The sequence below is a fragment of the Lissotriton helveticus genome, chromosome 11 (genome assembly GCF_964261635.1).
Source record: "Lissotriton helveticus chromosome 11, aLisHel1.1, whole genome shotgun sequence".
NCBI lineage: Eukaryota > Metazoa > Chordata > Amphibia > Caudata > Salamandridae > Lissotriton > Lissotriton helveticus.
This window is the reverse complement of record NC_136072.1, coordinates 976,443,411-976,468,086: the sequence shown is the minus strand read 5'-3', so window position 1 is coordinate 976,468,086 and position 24,676 is coordinate 976,443,411. Positions and strand designations below refer to the sequence as shown.

Below are 24,676 nucleotides of genomic sequence, written 5' to 3'. Positions count from 1 at the left end.
GAGTCCTAATGTGAACAATAACAGGTTCAGAAAATCGTAAGGTTCAGACAAAAGGTTTTGAGAGGACCCTGATGAGAAGGCCAAGTCCAACAAACAGTAATAAGCAAAAAGGAGATATTTATGACAACATTTTTATTTATTGAATGCTTTAGGTAATTATAGGAAAGATCGACTCTAGTAGTTACAATGATATTGTTTTAATCTGACTTGTATTAAACTGATTCTAATATCTTTCTGTAATACATTCTTTAACTTCTTTTTTGAGTTTAGTTTTGCATTAGGGATTCTAATTTTATACTTCATGTTTACAAATATCCTATGTTTTTGATATGAAAGGGTGCCACACTCAGGATATGAAGGGTTTGTGGGAAGGGTTATAGTGTAAGCATGTATTATAAGGAAGAAAGTGTGAGAAGTTGGCCTGATATGCAGTGCTCACTATTCTAGTGATCACTATGTATCAGTCCAAACAACCCTTATTGATGATTGGTTGTAAGTCAACCTTATAGACCAGCTATCCTAGTAGCATGGATACGAGCAGTCTAAGGCTAAGACTCTAGAGGGCGTGTTAAGCCAGCTGTTTTACCATCACATTACCCCTTGAACACCAAGTGAAAGGACACCACACAAGTTGTTATGAAAATAAACAGATATTTATTTATAACAAGACTACCCTGAACTCTTTATGAGTCAGGGAGCTAAGCACACAACAAAACTCTTACGAAAATACTTTAAGTCGCACAATTTACACAAATGCCCTAGGGGCACGAAAAACCATATACACAGTAAGTGGAATGCGAACTTGCTAGCAGGTAAGTAGTACTTTTCTAGACTCAGGAATCGCTAGGCCTACAATTCTAAACACTGAGATTAGATGCAGGAGGCCTGTGGACGTCGTGTGCAGAGTGGGAACTCTCACGCGTAAGGCGGGAAAAAGTCTATGGAAGCTAGTAAAGACAAAGTTACTGTTCTCGGGCGAACTCGACTAGGTGGGTCGAAAACGGGAGTGGATCCGAACACTTAGGGTGTTGGACTATGCTGGAGCACCGGAGTACTCAGGTTACCTAGCCCAGGGGCTGCGGCTGCATAGGGTTGAAGTTGCGTTGGAAACCCTCGTTGAAGATCCAGGAGCCTGAAGAAAGAAGTTGCTGGCAGGCGACCAGTGAAGAAGTTCGTGGTGATCCAAGCCTGGATCAGGGAAGAAGAAACCTGTAAGCAGAGGGGACCAAGTTCTGAATCACTAGCCAGTGATTTGAGTGGGCACCAGGATGGCACCGGACGAAGTCACCTCAGCCAGGTGAGTGGGCGCTGCTGGGCTCTGCAGTCTCTCGGACCAGGAGGCGTTGTCGGCGACCAGGATGGAGGTGCGAGCTGTCCCACGAAGGTTCTTGCTGTCGACGTCGCTGGACCCAGGATTGGGCAACAAGTCTTGGCAAATGCAAGGCCCACGCGGTGGACCTAAAATGGCGTCTTGAGTGGACCAGGAGGGTCCAGGGTGTTCCTCTTTTGGAGGGGAGCAAGGGCTAGTCTGGAGCAACCAGACCAGCAGTGGTTGTCGTCGTGGAGCGTCGTGAGAGGGCCACTAGCCAACGGGCAAGCGACCTGGACAACGCGGTTGGCAGCAAAGAGCAGAAGGGCCCCACGCAGATCTCGTGGATGCAGGGGGGCTGAACTTCGGTGCTGGAGCTGCTCAGGGTCGGGGCTTCTCTTACCCCAAAGCACTCGGTCGAGGGTCACTCGGTGGTCGTGCTGGACAAGCGTCGTGCAGTTCTGAAGATGGTCGGTCCCTCGAGGTCTCGTCACACCCACGGATCACAGCTGGGCTGATGATGTAGGTTGAGGTCAGAGGTGCCAGGGAAGCCGGTTCTCGTCGTGCTGGAGCAGTCTTGATACGAAGGAGAGACTGGCAACAAACCGCGATACTTGGTTGGGGCCTGCTGCTGCAGGGTGACTACTCCTTAGTCACAAGGGAGAATCTTGGGAAGAAGTCTTGAGTTCCTTTCGTGGAAAGTAGTTTCAGGATTCAAAGATGATCTGATTTGGAAGGGGGCCAGTTCCTACCTTTATCCTGCAAAAAGGGGCAGGCACGCGACTAAGTCCTGCCCTATGGGTGGGACTAGGAGGGGGGTGGTTACACCCCTCTCCTTTGGCGGGCTTTCCCCAGGCCAGGGGCTGGAGTGCCCCTGGAACTGGTTCCAGCCGGCCTATGCACAGTGAGCACCGGGGTGCCACTTGCAGTCACCTTCCTCTAAAGCCCTGCCTACCTAGGATACACAAAATCCTGTCTGGGACGGTGCTGGCACCGCCCCTGGCAGGAAACCCTTTGTCCTTGCCTCCTGGGCTGGGAGGACTCCCAGCAGCAGGAGGGCAGACTTGTGTCTCGGTGGCAGCATCCATTTTGTGGAGCTAAGGCTCTGTCTGACTTTAACCGGGGTTACAGGTTACATACATGTCGTGTCCCTCTAGAAGGGTGGAATGCTAACCCCGTCGCCAGAATTGGCGAGGGGTTAGTATTCCAATTCGTATGACACCTTACTCGACATGTTTTGATAAAGCGATACCAGAGTTGGCACATAACCGCGAGGATTATAATGCACTTAAGAGTATATGGTATGCGATATCATGGAAACGGCTAAGGGATGGATCCCGAAAGCCGCAGACAGGCTCAGCTCATGCCAGAGCACTATCTCACACGATTCCAAGCACTCTGCCTTCAGGATTGTCAAGGCCTGCCATAGGAGTGACTGATAGGAGATCTGTGTGTCCATTTAGGTTTAGATATAGGAATACTATATCTACAGCAAAGGGTGATTACACCACCTTGCCCCAGCTGTCGTGCAGCCAGTTGTGTCAGATTTGGATGGCCAGCCAGGGGTGGCATAATACATGCTGCAGCCCCTGGTAGGCCCTGGGTACACCTATGCCCTGGGTACCTAAGGTACACTGTACAGGGACTGATAAGGTGACTCGGTATCCAATTAGATATGTACCTAGGGTACATGGAATCCATTTTACAGAGAGAGCAGTAGGCCTGGGGTCCTGAATAGCAGGGCCCCAGGTCAACTAAGTCAGAAAACCAGCAAAACACCAGGCAAAAAGTTGGGGGCAACCATAGTCAGGGATCTACCTTCCTACAGAAAGTACCCCCTGCTTTACATTATAAGAATATCAAAAGTCACCTCAGAGTTCAATAACCTTATAAAGGAACTTAGCCTTTGGCCTCCTTCCTCTATACGGTTATGGAACTTCTCACTCACATACAATATCCTTGTAATATATGGCAGGGGTTACTGTACCCCATATATTATGGAATGTCCAATATGGGAACATGTATATGCTCTTCATATAAACGTGTTTCACCTTTAAGTATAGAACAATAGTTTAATAAATCTCCTGGAGTCCCTCTGACTTAGGTGAGATTGTAAATTTGGTAACGCTGAAACATAATATATGACAAAGTACATGTCATTAATCTATGCACACCTTTGTTTTTCTCACAGCTCAGCAAAGTACAGAGTGCCTACGAGGAAGCAAAAAGGACAGCTCAGCATTCAAAAAGAAAATGCAAACATTTGACCTCTGACCTGGAAGATACACGGGTGCTAATGGAGAGTCAACAAATCCGCAACCATGAACTGGAGAAAAAACAGCGAAAGTAAGACTAGCATGCTGACTTTTCCTAAATATACAATGTTTTAATATGTCTGTTTGGTTGCATGGGATAAGGAGACAATGATAATGCCAACATTTATCATTCTGCTTGTTACGAAGTCTTTCAATAAAATGCATTTATAGTTTACATCCTCTTTTATTTTCATATCATATTCCATCCGCTACCTTTCTAAGATTTCCTTTGCACAGTCATATACAAACTATGCATTAATGGAAACCAGCAATTGTACCTGGTTTGTTTCTATTTAATACCATTATCTTTTGCAATACATTGTCTCATGGATTTTTCTAAGGTATCAAAGTTTTTAAGGAATGTTTTGAATACAGAATAAATCAAGGCTAACTTTAATCCAAAGTCAAATAATTAACCTACCTATAACTGAACTCTTAATATTAGGTGTGAGAAATTGGGCCGTTGGTTTACTGGGGTGTGATCCCTTGTCAAACAACAACCACAATCCTTGTGAAGGTGAGGCACAAGTCAAACCTAAATAAACCTGTGCTCAACCATCTGGTTGCTTGGCACAGAGCAATCAGCCTTAATTTCGAGTAAATATGTAAAGTATTTGTGCAACACTTAAAATAGTAATAGAGTGACAATACCACTCAAAAAGAATTCCACACCAAGAGAGAAAAATATTAACGTTTGTTAATAAATAAAACAAATACCAAAACCATAAATCCAATCAGTAGACCCAGACATGTTACATTTTATTTGATTTGAGTCAAAACAGTGGCAAAAAGCAAAACTTGCCAACAGTGGCTATCTAGACGCACTGGACTGGGATAAAGCCACAATTTCAGGCTGACTGTGATGGAGCCTGGGCCGACTATAAGGACCCAGTTAGACCTGCTGAACTGGGTACCTTAAATACTGGTTTGCAAAGCATTATGAGGATCCAAGTCGAAGATGCGTCATCCAGCAGAAGCAAAGCGTTGATCCCGAGACGCAGCAAGGCTCTGCACTATGTGTGGGAGGGTATACTCAGACGTGAGTCCCTTGCTCATTGCACCATCAGGATTCAAGCAAACCGGGCCGAAGAAGGCTGTGATGCCAGAAACCGTTCCCCGGGAGCTTGTTTCCTTCCCAGTATAAGAATTGGCTTGGTAGTTTGGTTTGCCCTGTTCCCATCATGCACTGGGACAGGAACAGACTAATTTGCATATAGCCAGGTTCTGAGCTGGGATGGTGCAGTGAGCTAAAAAACGGTGATGGATTAAAACCATGATCTCTTGACTTGGTAAGAGTATTCTGCATCATTCAGAAACTCTGTCCATCACCACCCCCTTTTCCAAAATCTGCTGTGAGAGCCTACATCATCGTCGAGGATCCCATCGATGGGGCTTGTGATGTGAAGTCTGGCGTCAAGGATGTGGTGCGCAGTCAGTGCAATACATTGGTTCCAAACATCTGCATAGCTGTGATACGAAATCTGGTGTTGATACAAAAGGGGATGATGGACGGAGCGCTTGAGCAAATCAAACACTCACCCCCAGTCAACTGATCTGGGTTTAATCCATCACCATTCTTTAGCTCACTCAGCCACCCCAGTTCAGACATGGCCATATGCAAATCAGTCTGACCCTGTGCCTCATGGGTGCAGTCCAGCCCGAACTGCCAAGCCATGTCTTCCCTGGACCAGAAACAAGCATCCTGGGACCGGTTTCGGATTCATAATCCTCATCAGCCAGGCTATCTTGAATCCAGTGGCCAAGTGAGCAAGGGACTCACGTCTGAGCATACCCTGCCACACTTAGGGCGAACAAAGCAATACAAAAGGGGATAATGGACGGAGTGCTTGAGCAAATCAAACACTCACCCCCAGTCAACTGATCTGGGTTGAATCCATCACCATTCTTTAGCTCACTCAGCCACCCCAGTTCAGACATTGCCATATGCAAATCAGTCTGACCCTGTGCCTCATGGGAACAGTCCAGCCCGAACTGCCTAGCTATGTCTTCCCTGGAGCAGAAACAAGCATCCTGGGACCGGTTTCTGATTCATAATCCTCATCAGCCAGGCTATCTTGAATCCAGTGGCCAAGTGAGCAAGGGACTCACGTCTGAGCATACCCTGCCACACTTAGGGCGAACAAAGCGATACAAAAGGGGATGATGGACGGAGCGCTTGAGCAAATCAAACACTCACACCCAGTCAACTGATCTGGGTTTAATCCATCACCATTCTTTAGCTCACTCAGCCACCCCAGTTCAGACATGGCCATATGCAAATCAGTCTGACCCTGTGCCTCATGGGAACAGTCCAGCCCGAACTGCCAAGCCATGTCCTCCCTGGACCAGAAACAAGCATCCTGGGACCGGTTTCAGATTCATAATCCTCATCAGCCAGGCTATCTTGAATCCAGTGGCCAAGTGAGCAAAGGGACCCACGTCTGAGCATACCCTGCCACACTTAGAGCGAACAAAGCGACACAAAAGAGGATGATGGACAGAGCGCTTGAGCAAATCAAACACTCAAACCCAGTCAACTGATCTGGTGTCATCATCGAGACTGCCTTTGACAAAAGATGCGATGGCCTGCGCTGAGGATGCATTGCACAGTGGCGGTTCTGATGGGGTTGTGGTTCTGAGGCTGGTCCTTCGAGTGGTCCAATACACGCAGCAGTGGAAATGTGTTGGCTCTACGTAGGTTTGTGCAGGGCCGGACTGGCTACCGGTCAGTTTTGAATGCTGCTGAGCTGGGGATTAATTTCATTGATTGGGACCTGCGTGCAGGTCTCCATGTACGAAATCAGCCCCCACTACGGTAAAATCTTCCAGCAGTTCGGCAGCATTCCAAACTGCCCAGTAGCCAGTCCGGCCCTGGGTTTGTGCCAAACAGCAGAGGAGATACGTTGGTTCCACTGGATCCACAAAGGCTGGCTTAGTACCTTAAGTCCACTTCCAAGGGTCCAGAACTAAGGTGTCACCACTTGGAAGGGTAGACCTGGAGATAACAGAGTCCAGGTGCAGATGTAAGGTTGTTGGAAGCGTATTATGTCCCTGGGACTTCAAATCATGAGGCCAGACAACTAGCCTTTGGAGTCACTCTGCGTTTTGACTTCAAGAGATGCAGGTCCAGTCCTTCTCATACAGGGTCCTTCTCACACAAGCAAGAGGTCAGCAGGGCAGCACAACAGAGTTGTAGTCCTTCAGAGCAGCTGTCTGGAAGAGTGGCAGTCCTTTCAGCAGCAAAGCAGTCCTTCTCCCCTGCAGTGTATCTACAGGGCCAGAAGTGTTCTGAAAAGTTGCTGTCCGAGGTCCAGTATGTATACCGGGTTGTGTCTTTGAAGTGGGGAGAAGCTTCTAGAGGCATATATTTGAAGTGTACAGGTGTCCTGGCCCTGGCTCCAAGCTAACTACAAGGGGTGCGCAGACCTTTTTGTGAAGACAGGGTACAGCCTATTCAAGCGTAAGTCCTCCATCCCATCCTGCCAGTGATAGTCCATCCAGTCATACCTATGCTCCCCATTGGGTGTGGCTGTCTAGGATAAAACTAAAAGCCCAGATGTCCACTAAACCCAGTCATGTGACCCAGACACAGGCTGCAAGCACCAAATGGCGAAGGCAAGAAAATGCAAACTTTCCAGAAGTGTCATTTTCAAAACTGTAATAACAAATCTGCATTCACCATGAATTAGGATTTAAAATTGTAATTACAGAGACCCCAAACATGATCTGGTTATCTCTTCTCATTAGGTTATCCTATGGCAGAGATAGGCCTTGCAGTAATGAAAAACAAACTTAAAAGCTTATGTCCTACTTTTTAAATACATTGAACCCTGCCCTCTGGGGTGTACAGGCCTTCCCTAGGGGTGACATATGTATTAAAAAGGAAGATTTGGAGGGCGTGGCTTGCAGCCGAGCATGGCGGCAGCATAGAGGACGAGCTCCGTGACTAGAGCGGCCTCTCCTACTATCCGCATATCCATCCGGACCACTAACTACCTCTGTGGGGACCCACCTGCGGCCCGGGACCGGGCGGACTTGACGGCGGGGGCTCCGGTGGCGCCTGAGACCCAAAAGAGCGAGCGCTCCCCGCGCCTCCACGAGGCCGGTGCGGAAGTCTGAGGTGCCGGGACGGGCGGAACCGGAAGTTCCCGGTGGACGGACGGCGGACCGTCGTCGACAGGGCATCTAGCCGTTTTTGAGCCGTGTGACGGCAGCGGGCTCCCATCTAGCAGCGCAAACAGCCCCAGGGACGGGGGCGGCTTCAACGGCAGCGGACCGGCGAGGGCGGAGGACGGCCGGAGATGCAGATAGCGCGTCATTGCTCTCGCGCCTGCGACCAACAGCTCCTGGCATCGGCTGCGTCCCCGGCTGGGGGCGCGGGGGCCGCTTGTGCACAATCGAGCCCAGGTGAGCGGACCGCGAGTATAGCGGAGTGCAACTGCGCGCCCACACGGCGGCCCGGAGCCAGGGAAGGGTGCCGGACGGAGAGGTGCGGTGCTCGAGGTTCGGGCGGGGGGGGCCCCTCACTCGAGGATACAGCAGCAGCCATACCGCCGCGTTCTCCCCGAGGCCTGCCGTTCCCGGCGCACTCCTGGGGTCCCATTGGGAGGTGCCCCACCACATAGCGGCGTGAGAGAGCGGAAGACCAGAACATCGCTGGGCCCCTACCAAGGGCACGCGCCTGTGAACATTGAGACGGAGTGCACTGAAATACGCGGCCCTATCACCGGGAAGCAGAAAGAGTCTGGCCGAGGTCGCCAACCACTGTGGAAACGCGGGTGGGAGACGCACGTTGCGCAGAACGTCGTGATGGCCGGGAAAGGCACCAGAGGGGGTGCAGCGCAAACCCGCCTCGAGAAATACGCCTATAATAAAGGCGCGTCCTCGCCGCCAGAAGGGCAGCAACCAGGCCGGAAAACAGCGGATGGAACAGGCGAGAGCCCAAAGGCAACGTTGGATGACGTGATGCGCACCTTGATGCAGGTCCAAACCACGGTGGGCTCCATTTCCACAGAAGTCACGTTACTGAGAGCGGACCTTCACAAAATCTCAGAAAAAGTGGGCTCACTGGAGGTGGTAACGAAGTCACTGGTTGAAGATGTGTCGGAGTTGCAGACGACAATGGAACGTATCACAGCGGAAAACAAAGCGTTGAAGGATAAGCTGGACGATCAGGAAGGGAGGTCAAGGAGGAACAACATAAGGATTTTGGGAGTTCCGGAATCGGAGGGCAGGGAGGCAATGGACCTGTTCGTGGAAGAACTGATCAAAACTGAACTTAAACCCAAGGGCTTATCGGCGTTCTTTTCAGTGGAAAGAGCGCACAGGGTGCCGCGGGGCAAGCCGCAACTGGGGGCCCCTCCGCGACCCATCCTGGCTCGCATGTTTAACTTTCGCGACAGGGACGCCATTTTTCAGGCGGCCCGGCGCTCCCCTCCGATCAAGATACAAAATGCAACTCTTGCCTTCTTTCCGGACTACACAGCGGAGGTCGCGCGACGCCGGAGAACGTTCCTGGACATTAAGCGTGAAATGAGAACACGAGACATTCCATACTCCATGATCTTTCCGGCCAGACTGCGGATAGTCGCGGAAAACAGGACTTGGTTCTTTGACACCCCAGAGTCGGCGCGAGAATGGCTTGATGGATGGAGGCCGGCTGCCCGGCAGCGTAGAGTGGGAAAGACAAACACAGACCGCACCGCCGAGGGTCGTCCAAGATCGCTGACCCCGGACCACACACGAAGGGAGCGCTCGCCGAGATCCGATAGCGGAGAGAAGGACTCAGACACGGGACAATAGTCACCTGAGAACTGGAATCGATTGGCGCATGGGGTGAACGCCTGAGAGTCTGCCTTGGATATCGGGCGTAGGGCCCACGAGAGGAGTATGGGAGGCCGCCGATCATGGGGCATTCCTCACCTCAACGAGCAAGTATTGAATTTAAGTTGGGGGATAAGCACTCTGCTAGGTTGGGGGGGCGGACAGTTCTGAGTCCGTTTGGCATGAGGGCAGGGAGGGGGGTTGTTCGAGAGGGATTGAGTTTACCAGTTTACACCTTGATACAGGGGGTGGATGAATGTTTAATGCAAGATGAAGGAACACGAGGCGAGGTAGCTCTGCGTAAGGACACAGTCCTTTCCCGTTACATGTATAGGAGTTCCCTAATGGCAGTCACGATGGCGGCACCCAGAATTGCACTATGGCACACATTAGACGGGCTGACGCTACAGGGGTAGGCCCCCACCAGCTAGCACAGGTGGCACCACTGCAACTTATGACCTGGAATGTGAGAGGGCTGGGGGACAAAATCAAGAGGGGATTAGTGATACAGGGCATCAAGAGGGCTGCTCCAGCGTTGGTGCTACTGCAGGAGACACACTTAGTGGGCACTGCTAGCCAGGCATTAAATAGGAAAGGATACCAAATGATAGTACATTCTGACTTCACCTCGGGATCGAGAGGGACGGGTATTCTTCTGCGTAGGTCATCCCCATTCTTGCTCGCCTCAACGAAAACGGACGATCAGGGCAGATTCGCGGCAGCCTGGGGCCAATGGGAGGGTAAGCCATTGACCATAGTATCGGTCTACATCCCCCCAGCACTACATAGCGTAGCGCTTCCTGCATTGGGGAAGTTCCTACTGGAGCTCCCGGAGGGAGACACGATAGTGGGAGGTGACTTTAATGCTGTCATTCATAAAACTCAGGACAGATTCCCTGTGCGACACCATGCCCCAGCCACCTCCCGATTCAGCGAGTTTGTGGCCTCGCAGGGACTGGTAGATGTGTGGCGCACTATGCACCCAAATTAACACAAATATACATATTACTCGGCGACACATAACAGCCTGTCACGAATTGATTACTTTTTCACTTTGGGGGAGGGTCGTCTCAGCATAGATGCGGTTCAAATCAAACAGAGGGGTATATCTGACCATGCTCCCTTAACCCTCACGCTGTCGTGTCCGGAAAGGGCGTATAGACGAATGTATCAGCTGCGCCCGGGATATCTAGCAATCCCAGTGGTAAAAAAAGAGTTGAAAAAGGCGACCCATAACTATTTCGCGGAAAATGTGGCCTCAGTGGACTCCCCCACCACCCTTTGGGAAGCGTATAAAACGGTTCTAAGGGGTCAAGCGATATCGACTATAGGAGGGTACAAACGCACGCAGGAACTAGAAACCGCACAATTGGAACTCCTCCTGGCCGAGGCGCACACAGCACACACGAGGAATCCGTCCCCTGACACCCTACACTCCCTCAGATTAAGCCAACAACTCCACACTGATCACCTGAGGAAGAGGGCTCTGGAGCACATAACAGCTACAACGCAGACAGTGTATGATGTAGGGGACAAGGCCAGTAAGCTCCTGGCCTGGCTGGAAAAGAAGGGGGGAGGAGCCAGGAGTATATTGCAATTGGCAGATAGGGATGGGGAGCTACACACGCGACCAGCGGTGATAGTAGATCTGCTGGCGGATCACTTTCAGGAGGTGTATACCCCTGAAACTAAGGTCACGACGGAGATGGCAGAGGCAGCGTTACGCGATGTGCCGACACCAACTTTGTCACAAGACGCGGTGGATGACCTTGACTCTGACTTTACTGTGGAGGAAGTACAGGGAGCCGTAAACATGATACACTCCGGGAAAGCAATGGGCCCCAATGGTGTCCCGATTGAGTGGTGCAAAGTGATGTCGGATACGTTAAGCCCACACCTGTTAGCTATGTACGAAGACAGTCTGGCCAGGGGGGTTCTGCCCCATGATCAACGACAGGCCATAATTGTAGCGATCCCGAAACCTGGCAAACCGCCTGAAGACTGCAGTTCCTACCGCCCGATTTCACTCCTCAATATGGAGGCAAAAATATTAGCAAAACTCCTGGCCACCAGGTTGCTGCCACACCTCGCCCAGCTCGTACACCCGGATCAATCGGGCTTCATGCCACACAGAAGCACGGCATTGAATCTCCGGAGAGTACATGCTGCGGTGGCCCGAGCCTCACTGTTGACTGCACCGACGGCCATTCTATCCTTGGATGCTAGGATGGCTTTTGATATGGTGGAATGGGGCTACCTCCTGGCGGTGCTGGCTCATATGGGCTTTGGCCCAAAATTTATAGCCTGGGTGCGGCTTTTATATACCGATCCAGTGGCAAGAGTGACGGCGAATGGACATATCTCCCGTGAGATACCTCTCAGCAGAGGAACGAGGCAGGGTTGCCCGCTCTCGCCATTGCTCTTTGCTTTGGTCCTTGAACCGCTGGCGGTGATACTTAGGGCCACGCCACTGCTGCGGGGGATTGCGTGGGGAAACGACTGGGAAGACAGAGTTTCCCTCTACGCCGATGATATGTTACTATACCTCACGGACCCCGAAGACGGGATCCCAGCACTACTGACACTTTGTGAGGCACACGGACGGACATCGGGCTATAGGATAAACTGGACCAAGTCGGTCATGTACGTGCTGAGGGGTCCCTCACCCACGTTACCGACTGACTGCCCCTTACAAACGGCGGGCCCCTCCTTTAAGTATCTGGGTATACACGTCACGCGTGACACTACAGTTTTTTACGCGAAAAACTTACTGCCTCCATTGACTAGGCTGAAAGGTGACGTCAGGCACTGGAAGACCCTTCCACTGACGTTGTTAGGTAGAGCGGCGCTATTCAAAATGCTGGCGCTGCCTCACTTTCTGTATGTATTAGAGAATGCTCCTAGCGTAGTGCCCGCAAGTTATATCCGACAGGTGACAGCAGTGGTGAACAGCCTCCTATGGGACGAGCGCCCACCCCGGATAGCGCATGTAAAACTCACGAGAGGCTGGTACGATGGAGGGATAGCTCTGCCTCACGTGCAACTGTATTATTGGGCGGCGCAACTGAAAGTCGTTAATCAATGGCTTCATGCCCCACAGAACGACCCTGCTTACATGGCGGACAGACATCAGCTAGGACTGCCGGGCTTGCTTGCGCCGCTGTACCATAGAGGGAAGGCGAATAAGCTCCTAGGGCCGACCAAACACACAGTAACTCTTTGGCACGGCGCGCAGGCGAAGCTTAAATGGAGGGGAGTCATAACGAGAATGACGCCCTTGTGGGACGCCAAGGCGCTTGGCAGCCTGCGACAGTCCAAGGGGTTCGATGCCTGGGATAACATAGGAATATCCACGGTGGGAGACTTGTGGGCGGAGAGTGGGGTGGTCCCATTTACACAACTACAACAGACCTATCAGCTAGGCCCCACCGAAACATATCGATACATCCAAATTCGGCACGCACTCATGACAGCAATACCAGCGGGGACTACGGTCCCGGAGTCGTCACCATTAGAAGACAGACTGCTAACGGATTATATGCACATGGGCGCCACTTCCCTCACATACCGTAAGATATTACATAACCTACCGGACCCCTTACTTAAATTGCGAGAGAAATGGGTAGGAGAGTTGGGAGACATGGATGACACTGAATGGAATGAGGCGCTGGCTTCCCCTAGAGAGGCGGGCATCTCGGCACGGTTCCGTTTGATCCAACTGAAGGTCCTACACCGCACATACTTCACTAGGACAACCTTACATAAATTACACAGGGCTGATACTCCGCAGTGTCTGAGGGGATGTGGTGGGGAGGGTACCTTCCTACATACACTCTGGGATTGCCCGAAAATTGCGGATTACTGGAGGCGTGTAGTGCGTACCATCTCGCAGACGCTTGCCAAGAACGCTGGTGCCGGATCCACGTATGGCCCTACTACACTTATGGGGACCGACAGACATCACACGCCATGGGAGGATGTGGACGACAGTGGGTTGCATGGTGGCAAAGCGGGATATAGCACAAAAGTGGGGAGTGGCAGGGACACCTACACTAGGTCAGTGGTGTAACAACATGGATATGATTATGGTGACTGAAAGGGCAGTGTATAAAAAGCGGCATAACCCGCGTAAATGGAATGCCGTCTGGACACCCTGGAATAAATACCGGGGAGACATATGTGACCCTCTAACGGAAGATGAAGTGGACAGTTCAGATGGGGAGGATTCAGATGAATGAAAGTGATGACTGTGGGCATAAAGGTCTCCTTAGCGACTTCGAATGATGAGACAGACTCCTGAAAGGACATACCTGCACACAAATCTGCCACGAGGGACAGAGTGGGATCACAGACATACAGGCCAAATGATCGGGCAGAGATATAGATTGTTCTTCACTATACTGTATCAAAAAGTTTTAGTTCGGTTCATAAAATATGAAAGTGAGAGTCTCTGATAGTTAGCAATGATATTTCTTTGACTGTGTAGGATACTCCGAAATTATTGCTGCCGGACCGCTGGTTGTCGGCTAAATAGCTGTGTACCGTAACGCATAACGTATGTCTAGAAATGTAGCCGGCCTCCGGGTTGTAGGCGAAATGACTGTAACTATGTCAAAGGCTAATAAAACTCTTACGAACCAAAAAAAAAAAAAAAAGGAAGATTTGGGTGTGGCAAGAGATGTATTTTGCCTGGTTGAAATAGCAGTTTAAAACTGCACACACTGACTCGTTTAATACGGGTTTAAAGTGCTACTTAAGTGGTTGGCATAATGAGTGCTTCAGGTTCCCTCATAGCATTTAATTTACAGGTCCTGGGCAAAGGTAGTGCCACTTTACCAGGGACTTATGAGTAAATTATTTAATTAATTTTAAAGGTTTTATGTAGTGCTGGCTAGACCAAGAGGTATCAGAGCGCTTTACATGAGCAGGTAACATCGCTACAAAGGTTACACAGTTATTAGAGCATGACAACATAGTTACTTGTAAGGTCGAGATAAACAATAAGCACAAATTTGTAAGGGAAAAAGGAGGCAAGGGGAAAGATTCATGGGAGGGGGTAGGAGCTGGGGAAGTAGACAGGAAATGAAGGCGGAAAGAGAAGGGGAGGGTGAAGGACACAGCATTGAAAGAGGAGGGGAAGGGCGACGGGGACACAAACCGGTAGACGAGTCAAAGCAACGTCCAAAGTCCAGTAAGCTGTGATCCCAGGGGAAGTGGTTTCACTTCTCTATCTCTGTTGCGGGAGGCTCCCTTTACGCAGTGGACTCTCTCAAAGTGGTCTCTGAGACTCCAAGGCCTATATACTGGATCCTTCCCCAAAAAGGGGAGAGGGAGTGCTTTAGCAAGGGGTGCCATACCATACTTCAGCTGTGAGTAGCTCCCTTGGCGCAGTGGATTCTCTCAGCGGGTTTGCTCAGACTCCAGAGTATAAATATTGGATCTTTCCCCAACAAGGGGAGAAGGAGTGCTTAGTCGAAGGGCACAACGGACAGGGGGCTAGGCAGACTAGCAGGCAAGGTGAAAGATTCAAGGGAGAGGGGACAGGAGCTAGGGAAGTAGACAAAGCGAGAAAGAGTACTAAATGGGAACATATTTAATTAATGAGTTATTATATACCGCTGGCTAGACCTGAAGGAAACAGAGCGTTTTACACAAGGAACAATAATGTTGCAATTTATATCAGTTAAAAGTTATATAAGTATCAAGAAAAGCATTTAAAGAACATAGGGGACAAGGAGAATGGCGCAAGGAGTGGTAAGGGGATAGGGTAAAGGGGTAGGAGGAAGACAGGATGTAGAGATGAGAGGTAAGTCTGCCCTAGGTCCGGCTGGGTAGGTGATGGCTGGGGGGGGGAGTCCACAGCCCATCTCCTCTTTAGCTATATGGTAGCTCCACCGGGTATCAGCCAAATCGATTGGTCTCTACAGTCTGGGGTAACTTCTGCAGGTTCCAAGTCCTGATGTGTAAGCAGGTTAGGGGATAGGTTCAAGGTCTGGTCAATGTCCAATTGTTGTCCCAGGGAAGTAAAACAACGTGGAGGGGACCACTAAGGAAGCCATCTTGGGGTCAGGCAGGGGACTGTACTGTACACCAAATACATGCACATGTAAACACCATCACATGTACAGACATGCACAAGCACACGCAAATGCGCTCACACTCTCATACATGCACAGACACACACACACACAAGCACACATACAGAAACTACCAAAAACACAAGCACACATACAATTCCATGCTCCAAAACAAAAATACCCAAGGACGTACACACAGGTAAATTGCACACACAGACACCATCACACGCACAGACATGCACAAGCACACACAAATGTAAGCACACACTCTCATACGCGAACAGAGGGCTCACACAATCACGCATACAGAAACATCCACACGCACAACCACACATACAATCCCATACTCAAGTACAAAAACAGTCAAGTACATGCACACACCATGACACGCACAGACATAAGCACACATACAGAAACATCTGCGCGCACTAACACAAGCACACATAGAATCACATGCTCTAGTACAAAAACACCCAAGTACATGTCCACACCATCAAATGCACAGCCATCCACAAGCACACACAAATGTGAACATAGTCTTTCGCACAGGCGCATACACACATGTGCATCCATACACACACCCTCATACACGCACAGACGCACACAAAAAAAGCACTCCCATGACACATTTCTCCAGGACTGGAGCAGGATTGATGGCACACAATGGCAGGTTTGGACAGACTAATTAAAGAAGAAGGCTAGTTGTACATGCACTTATTGCGACTGCTGCATAATCCGCTCCATTATGCAAAGTGGTGTCTTTATGGGCGAGTCGTGACCACATCTAATATTGAAGTAACAAGTTCTGTAACTCTTGCAAGTGTATATAGTCCCCTCCAAACAGCCGACCGCAGTGCGGGCTCAAGCAGCGCAGCAGACACACCTCACGATCCTCGCCATAGTTCAAAGCGCGCATTCCATCATTCGGATTATTTTGCATTTATTGGCCTCAGCAACTCACCGCATGTCATCGTCTCGGTGACCCACATCTGCTCCACATCTACTTTGCCGCTCCTCATATCCTGGTGATTAGGCTCCTGGGCCCCCAGCAGTAATATAGTCACTCCGGGTCGGCCCGGCACAGCCAGACACAGGGATCACATAAGCTGTAGTTTCGCGGTTTGCACTCACCGTCTCAGGCCGTTGCGCTGCACTAGACCACAATCAGCAGCATTGCATCCGCCTCTCATGTTTCTCGCTTGCACCAAGCCGTACCGTGGCCCTGCAATTGTCCTACAGTCCTGGCGTCTTCGATGCCAATTGTGTATAAGCCAGTCTAACTAGTTTTAATGCGGGAGAAGAAGCACTTTAGCACTGGTTAGCAGTGGGAAAGTGTGCAAAGTCATACGGTCAGCAAAAACCCAGTCAGCAAAAACAGGAGTTCTGAAGTGAAAAAGTTAAATGGAGAACCACGCCAATGATGCCAGGTGTAACAATGGGTGACTCCAATTTAGTGCCATTGATGTCCCAAATTCTCCAAGTGTTGTGAAACTTAACAGCAGTCATTAATCGCATTTATATTAATTATGTTGTTGATATTAAAACTTCACAGGCTCCTAATCAGTGTTCATTTGGTTAGCACATGCTGTAGAGTGGCAATCTGGCCAATAAAAGCAATGACCTCCACAGTGATGCCATTTATTTAATTTAGTTATTGGTTTATTAGAAGCCAGAGCTAGTCTTTGCCCAGGTTGCTCCCCACTTGTCATCTTTAATTGTCAGTGTCTTGGGAAAATGGAAGGGGTAGGAAGAAGATGGCGGGGGTGGGCAGGAGAAAGGGGGAAAACAGACTTCAGAACATTCTTTACTACACTTTTCTTTAGAGCCAATTTGGAGCAAGACTATTGCAGGCTGTTGGTGTTCAGGGTATGTAACCATTTGGGTAACACAGGGTGACTATGTCTTCACGCGCAGCATACAGCCAACCCCATGCACCCCATCAGTGATCCACACAATTCAGTCCAAGCACACCCGAGGAGTAACATGCTACCCATCCTCAAATGTACGCTGGTATCTTGTCAGGGGTATGAAGTGCCCTATAATTGAAATGACACAATATAATGCACTCAAAAAGGCGCCCAGTGACTAACTGAACACCATTTGATCTGTTTAGACCTATTCCATCTGTAAACCGCGTATTACAACAATCTATTTCAAATATTGTGCGGCCATATCCCATACACAGTGCATCCCACATTGGAATCTCTCGGCTGTGCTCCCTATTGGTGGAAAGTTATACTTGTTCAAAGAACTAAGCTAGCCAACATTCAACTGCTTTGCCATGCCTTAATATTTCTTGGATTTCAACCCTTTTTGTCTGGAGGCGTGCATGAAAAGCCTGTGGCACAATTATCTGAGCACTTAGTGGTTGAGAGATACTCTATCACTCAGTGTGGTGCGAGTCCTAAAGTGTCACCCCAGGCCGTGCTAGAGTAGCTTGCCAAGTGAAAGAAATTGTCATACCCTGTTATTTTTTCCTCTTCACATCTGGTCCTTGAATAACGCCTGTGTGGCGCACCGAAGCATCCTTTCGACAGTTTCCCGTGAAGAGTGGTAATTTTAAATGTTTCCTGTGACAGGTTCGACGTGCAGCTCGCACAGGCCTTAGGTGAAGCCGCGTTCGAAAAGAGCCTTCGCGAGAAGGTGACGCAGGAAAACACAACCTGTCGATGGGAACTCGGAAAACTGCAGCACACGCTGGAGGTAAGAAAGAGTCCAACATGAGCGAATATTTTTGGGTTATTTTCGTTCAAGAACATGTCACGCAGAGGCTTGCAAACTGAGACATATTCACTCTCAGAATAAACATGGAATATTTTGAACCTTTGAAATGTTTTTTACTGTAAATAATTTTCAAAAATAAAGTAACCACTTTAATTTTCTTTAAACACATACTTTCTTGAACTCATAAAATGAAGTTATGTTCACTGCCACCAGCTAGAGAAGGAATCGACAAGTTGGTGTTAAATGTCATTCATTGTTTATAAACACCATTGTATGATATACACATTCCCTGAAATAGCTAAGGCACGGATTAGACTGCAGGACACACAATTAGCTCTGTGCGAATGAGAACAAGCATAACAATTCCAAATGCACCTGCAGTGTTTATCCAGAGTGTAGCTAGTCATACATGCACAAGAGCATCTTTGTCCTTGGGACTTAATAAGTCAGAAAAGGCACAATTGAGCAGAGCCCCAATCACAGACGGATGTGGTTTCGTTGTAGAGATGCTATGTAGGTTCACCTCGGTGCACAGACATAATATCGACTCCAAAATATCGTTTGGACAGAATATCGAGTTTTAAATATCGTTTAGAGAAAATATCGACAGGACAGAATATCGACAGCCAAAATATCGTTTTTAAGGTAAGTGAAGTAATATCGACTGTAAATAATATCGAAAGTAAAAAATATCGTTTTTTATATAATATGTAATTATTTATAGTGTTTTTATGTTATAATATGTGTGAAAAGTGTCATTTTATGTTATAATTATTTTTAATTAATGATTTTTTAAAAATTATTGTGTAATTTTATTCTGTAGCGGGTTGTGGGTTTATAGGGGAATAGGGTGGGAAGTAATTTAATTATAATTAATTAAATTTGTAAATTTTTTAATTGGTAGTAATAATTAATTGGTAATTAAATATTATATGTTAATTATTTAAAATTTAATTGGTAATAATTTAATTTAATTGATTAATTGCTAATTATGTAAATTAAAATAATGTATTTCCTGTAGCGGGTTGTGGGTTTATAGGGGAATAGGGTGGGAAGTAATTTAATTATTATTTATTAAATATGTAAATGTAGCCCAGTATAACTAATCTTGACTCGCTCCCAGAGTTCAGCCCGATCGAGGCGAAGGTGTTCATGGGCGACCTTGGAGACAAAAAAGTATCGCGCATTTACCAGACCATGGTCGTACATTGCTCTTCCACTCTTCTTCGGCTGAAGGCGCACTGGGAGGCCGATATGGGACCGCTGGATGAGGATGACTGGCGGGAGGCATTAGAATCCCCGAGGGGGGCGGCTATAGCAATGCGGTATCGCCTCATACAGTTCAAGATTTTGCACAGGGCTTATTATACTCGAGAGCGTCTGTGGAGAGCAGGCCTGATTGAGTCCCCGGAGTGTCTGAGATGTGGGGCAGAGGTGGGTACATTGCTCCACACGGTGTGGTCGTGCTCAAAACTAGTTGGCTTTTGGAGGGGTGTATGGGGCTGTCTGTCGGAGGTGTTGGGCTGGACCCTTCCCCGTACCCACCGCCTGGGCCTACTGCACATCCTGGAGGGGGTTGGTGGTAATACCTATAAGCGTCACCTGCTCCTCCTGGGACTGATGGTAGCCAAAAGAGACATGGCCCGAGCATGGAAGGAGGTGAGGCCCCCCCCCCTGACTGCGTGGAAGGCAGGCTTAGATTTTTGTATGGGTCTGGAGAGGCCAATCTTTGAGGCGCGGGGATGCCCTCGTAAACATTTCAAGATATGGAAGCGGTGGGCGGCCTACAGAGGTTTGACACTGGATCCCCCGGAGGACCCGGAGGAGGACCTATAGCCCAGTCTACTCCTGAGAAGTCCACTCTCACACTCACACTTGATGCGCAAAGAGTTTCCATACATATGGCTCCCACACACATGCATGGGGTTAGGGAGGGTTGAGGGAGGGTTCGGGGAGTTGGGTGGGTAAATTCTGAAACGAGGAAGATAGGGTTGGGGTTTTTGTGTACCATTGGTTCCGCTGGTTCCTTGCTTTAATGCTCAGATTTATTTTGCAAATGTAACTACAATGCCTGGTGGTATCGTCCTGTTTGTGGGATGCCACTTTCATCCATATGCTCATCTTTATCAATAAAAATTGTTGTGAAAAAAAAAAAATATGTAAATGTATTAATTGTTAGTAATAATTAATTAATTGGTAATTAAATAATATTTGTTAATTAATTAAAATGTAATTGGTAATTAATTTAATTTAATTGATTAATTGCTAATTATGTTAAATTAAAGGGGTATTTTTAGGGTTCAGGGTCAGTTTTTAGTTTTTGGGTAAAGGAGTATTTTTAGGGTTCAGGGTCAGTTTTTAGTTTTTGGGTAAAGGGGTATTTTAAGGGTTCAGGGTCAGTTTTTAGTTTTTGGGTAAAGGGGTATTTTTAGGGTTCAGGGTCAGTTTTTAGTTTTTGGGTAAAGGGGTATTTTTAGGGTTCAGGTTCAGTTTTTAGTTTTTGGGTAAAGGGGTATTTTTAGGGTTCAGGGTCAGTTTTTAGTTTTTGGGTAAAGGGGTATTTTTAGGGTTCAGGGTCAGCTTTTAGTTTTTGGGTAAAGGGGTATTTTTAGGGTTCAGGGTCAGTTTTGGGTTTTTGGGTAAAGGGGTATTTTTAGGGTTCAGGGTCAGTTTTTAGTTTTTTGGTAAAGGGGTATTTTTAGGGTTCAGGGTCAGTTTTTAGTTTTTGGGTAAAGGGGTATTTTAAGGGTTCAGGGTCAGTTTTTAGTTTTTGGGTAAAGGGGTATTTTTAGGGTCAGTTTTGGGTTTTTGGGTAAAGGTTTTTTTTAGGGTTCAGGGTCAGTTTTGGGGTACAGGGGTACAGGGGTACAGTGTAAAAATAAAGTAAAATTAAATTTACATTAATTTAATTTAATGAAATGAAATGAAATTAAATTATATTTAAATAATTTTAAATAATTTAAATAAAAAAAAAATATTATATACTTACCAATACTTACGTTGTAATGGTAGTGCGTTGTAAAAGTTGCGTTGTAACGTCATATATCCACTGTTGCACTCTTTGCAGTGGGAATAGTAATTTTTACTCTTTTGTATTTGTACGTTAATAATATTGGCTATTATTTAATTAAATTTTGTTACTATATATATATATATATATATGTTTTAAGAAATATGATTAAAAAAATATTATTTTTTTACTTTCATTAATTATTTAATTATTAAAAGTTATTTTAAGTATTGTTAATTATATTTTAGTAATTAATTTTTTATATTAATGTAATTAAACATTGTTTTTATTAAAGTCGATATTTTTTACAACTATATTTTTGTTAACGATATTTTGTACTCGATATTTTTGTACTTACCTGTTTGTACATACAAACTCGATATTTTGGTTGTAGATATTTTCTCGTCGATATTTTGGGTAGTCGATATTTTGGTAGTCGATATTATTTCAGTGATCCGTTCACCTCACCCAAGGGTTGTTCTTGGCCACACCTGAAGCTCCAGCCATGCTGGGCCTATTTTATAAATAGATTCAAACATGTTCGACTCTGTAATTGCACACAAGCTAAGCACATCCTATGAAAAAAGAATGTGAATGTGCATGATATCATCAACTAGTAGTGGGGTTTATATGTATCACGAGTACACAACATAGGCAGAGGTGAAATTGTATTACTCAAGTGGATTCTCGTGCAGTTACCAAACATAGGCTTTATATGTGTTGTGTAATTTTTTTTGTCAATTTTTGTGCACGGTATGATTTCGCAGTTAGTTTTCATGTGAGATACCAGCCAACTGCATTGCACATAATATACTTAATTACAAATAACTTTCATAGAAACTACACATATCAGGTAAAAAAAAACACAAATTGTTATTGGTCATCTCCAGTGACATTCGCCACTTACTATCGATTTGACAGTAAATGTAGACAACAAGGTTCATTTTGCTCTCTAGGTGCTGCATATTCAGGAACACAAAGGATTATCTATTACCAGGTAACACTGAGAAGTCTTAGCATTAAAAACAATCGGAAAAATAAGCATTGGCAAGCTGGTAGGTCTGGCGATGTTTTGTCATGGCTTTTTAAAAACGTTATTGTTGGGGGAGCTGCCAGGTGCTAGCCTTTATCTATGAAAAAAAAAATTGCCTAAAAGTTCAAAAAAATATTTGGTCCCTGGAACTGAAGGTAAATACTTTGGGGCTCATTTATGAGCCCCTGTGTCACTTTTGCGCCACCGGTGCGGCACTTTTTTTTACACGCCAGTGGTGTAAAAAATGCGCCATGTTGCGCCATATTTACGAAGTGACGCATCTAGGTAGATGCGTCACTTCGTAAACCTCTGCGCTACATTATACCTGCGCCAGGTATAATGTATACAGGGTAGGCGTACCCCTGCAAGAAAGCTTCGTAGGAGTGGCGCAGCAAAATCTATGAGATTTTGCTTCGCCACTTCTAGGATGCCAATGCGTCAAAACCTTATGCCTGCCTCATGGCAGGCGTAAGGGTGACGCAGGCCCTTTCACATGGGGCTTGCCCCATGTGAAAGGAACATTGCTGGAGTTGTGTCAGGCTTCCGACACAACTCCAGCAATGCGCCACTTTTTGTGCTGACAGACGCGTCAGCTATACTGATGTATCTTCCTTGCGACATGATGCGTCATATTATAAATATGCCGCATCATTGGTATCGCAAGGAGGGCGCACTGAGAAGTGACGCATCGCTGCTTTCACGCAGCAATGCACCACTTCTCGTAATTGAGGCCCTTTGTGTGACAAAGTGCTGCTTGTGAAAGAGCAGAATGTTGCCACTCAGAGTGAAATCAGCCCATGTCTGAAGTGGGCAGACATGTAGTCTCGTACTGTGTGCTGTAGTGGACGGAGGAAAAATGTGAATGGGATATTTTTGTTTGCAATATTTTGTTCACGCTATTGTGGGCACCCGATATACCTTCTACAATATTCCAGATTCAAACACCAACAGACCAATGGAAGAAGAGGGCTGACTGAAAGCCCCTGATAGGAAGTTTATTATATACATAATTTTTGTAATGAAAATAAAAAGCTCTTGGCTAACACCAAACGAAATAAATCCAATCCTACAAGGCTGAAAAGTATCCCATTGTGCTAAAGTTTCAGCCCCATTCTGGGGCAGCCAAGTAGAGGGCTAGCACTTGGCTAGTACATGCAGGGTCATTAAAAAAGTGAAGGAGCAGATCAGTAATGGAATGCAGGAATGGAACAAGAAATATGATTGCGCTGAATTGATACCCAGTAGTGGGAGATTAAAGGGGTGAATTCTGCTTCGAGCAGATTGGACCAAGCATGTTGGTTTGCTTGTCGAAGTATGTTGCCAGCTGTTTCTGCAGTGCCGAGTGTGTTACACTGAGGCTTGTTTTAGAACGTGAGACTTTATGAGTATTTAGTGGAAGAGACAAAGCAATAAAAAACGCAACCAGGCTCTGTTTTCCACAAGCTGTATGGAATTGTGGGCAGATTTCAAAACTAGGCAGCTGCTGTTGTTGAAAATGGAGACAAAATCCCTTTGTGATCGAATAGGAGCGGAATCTTCGTGTAGTTAGTCAGTCGATTTGAGAGCTTGTCTCCCAGAAGAATGGACTGGCGGTGCTGCTAAAGAGAGTAGCGGCGTCTGGACACTTCATCTCTTTCAACTGGAAGTGGCCCCGGGCTCCCTGGGCGGCGCTCACCCATGATGGAGAGAGCTTGGAGCCTGCACTTCAGCTAAAGGCAGGCTGGGAGCAGTCACATCATGCATTATTACCCACGCCAGGTGCTCACTTTGTGCTAGTAATTAAACGTGTGTTAACTCTGTCTTGTGCTGTATTTATTATTATAATGTTATATTGTTGTATCAGCATTTGCATAGCATAGGTCTGGTATTGCACGGTGGGCCAGATATATTCAGGGGCCCCATGCACTGATTTAAAGTGGGCCCTTTATCTTCAGCTGTCCCTGCGGGGCATCTACCTTTCCATGCCTGTCATATGGTAGGATCCTCAAATTGTCCCAGAAGGGAGCGTTCACCCTGTCAGTCCACAGCCCTCAGCCAAACAGGAAAGGCAGGACATAGGGAACCCAAGAACTGGCTGACCAGACACGAAGCATTATCTTGCAAATGAAGGGTAAATTACCTGAGAATATCTGTGCCATGAAACCAATCTTCAACAGGTCACCATATTTTGGGCAAGTTACTAGGCACTAGGAGGAGCCCACACTCTAAAGGGAGTTTCTTCCCACAAACATTGGTCCGCAGTAATTGCTGGACTTCTTGACTTCTCCCAGCTAGGATTATTTTCAAAGCTTGACTTTTATCTGCTCACGGGTGTTGTCTTTCGCTGTTTACTCTCTTTACACCTGCAGTAGGTGTACGACTCTTCTGCCATAGCACATGGAGGGT

General features: G+C 47.2%; 1 protein-coding gene across 1 annotated transcript in view; it reads left to right on the top strand.

Moving 5' to 3' along the window:
• MYO18B (myosin XVIIIB) overlaps positions 1-24,676 on the top strand; it is a 1,710,199-nt gene that overhangs the window by 1,041,864 nt on the left and 643,659 nt on the right. Inside the window, exons 30-31 of the mRNA XM_078665559.1 lie at positions 3,501-3,655; positions 18,104-18,227. Coding sequence (XP_078521685.1) covers positions 3,501-3,655; positions 18,104-18,227 — 279 coding nt within the window. The remainder of the gene's footprint in view (positions 1-3,500; positions 3,656-18,103; positions 18,228-24,676) is intronic.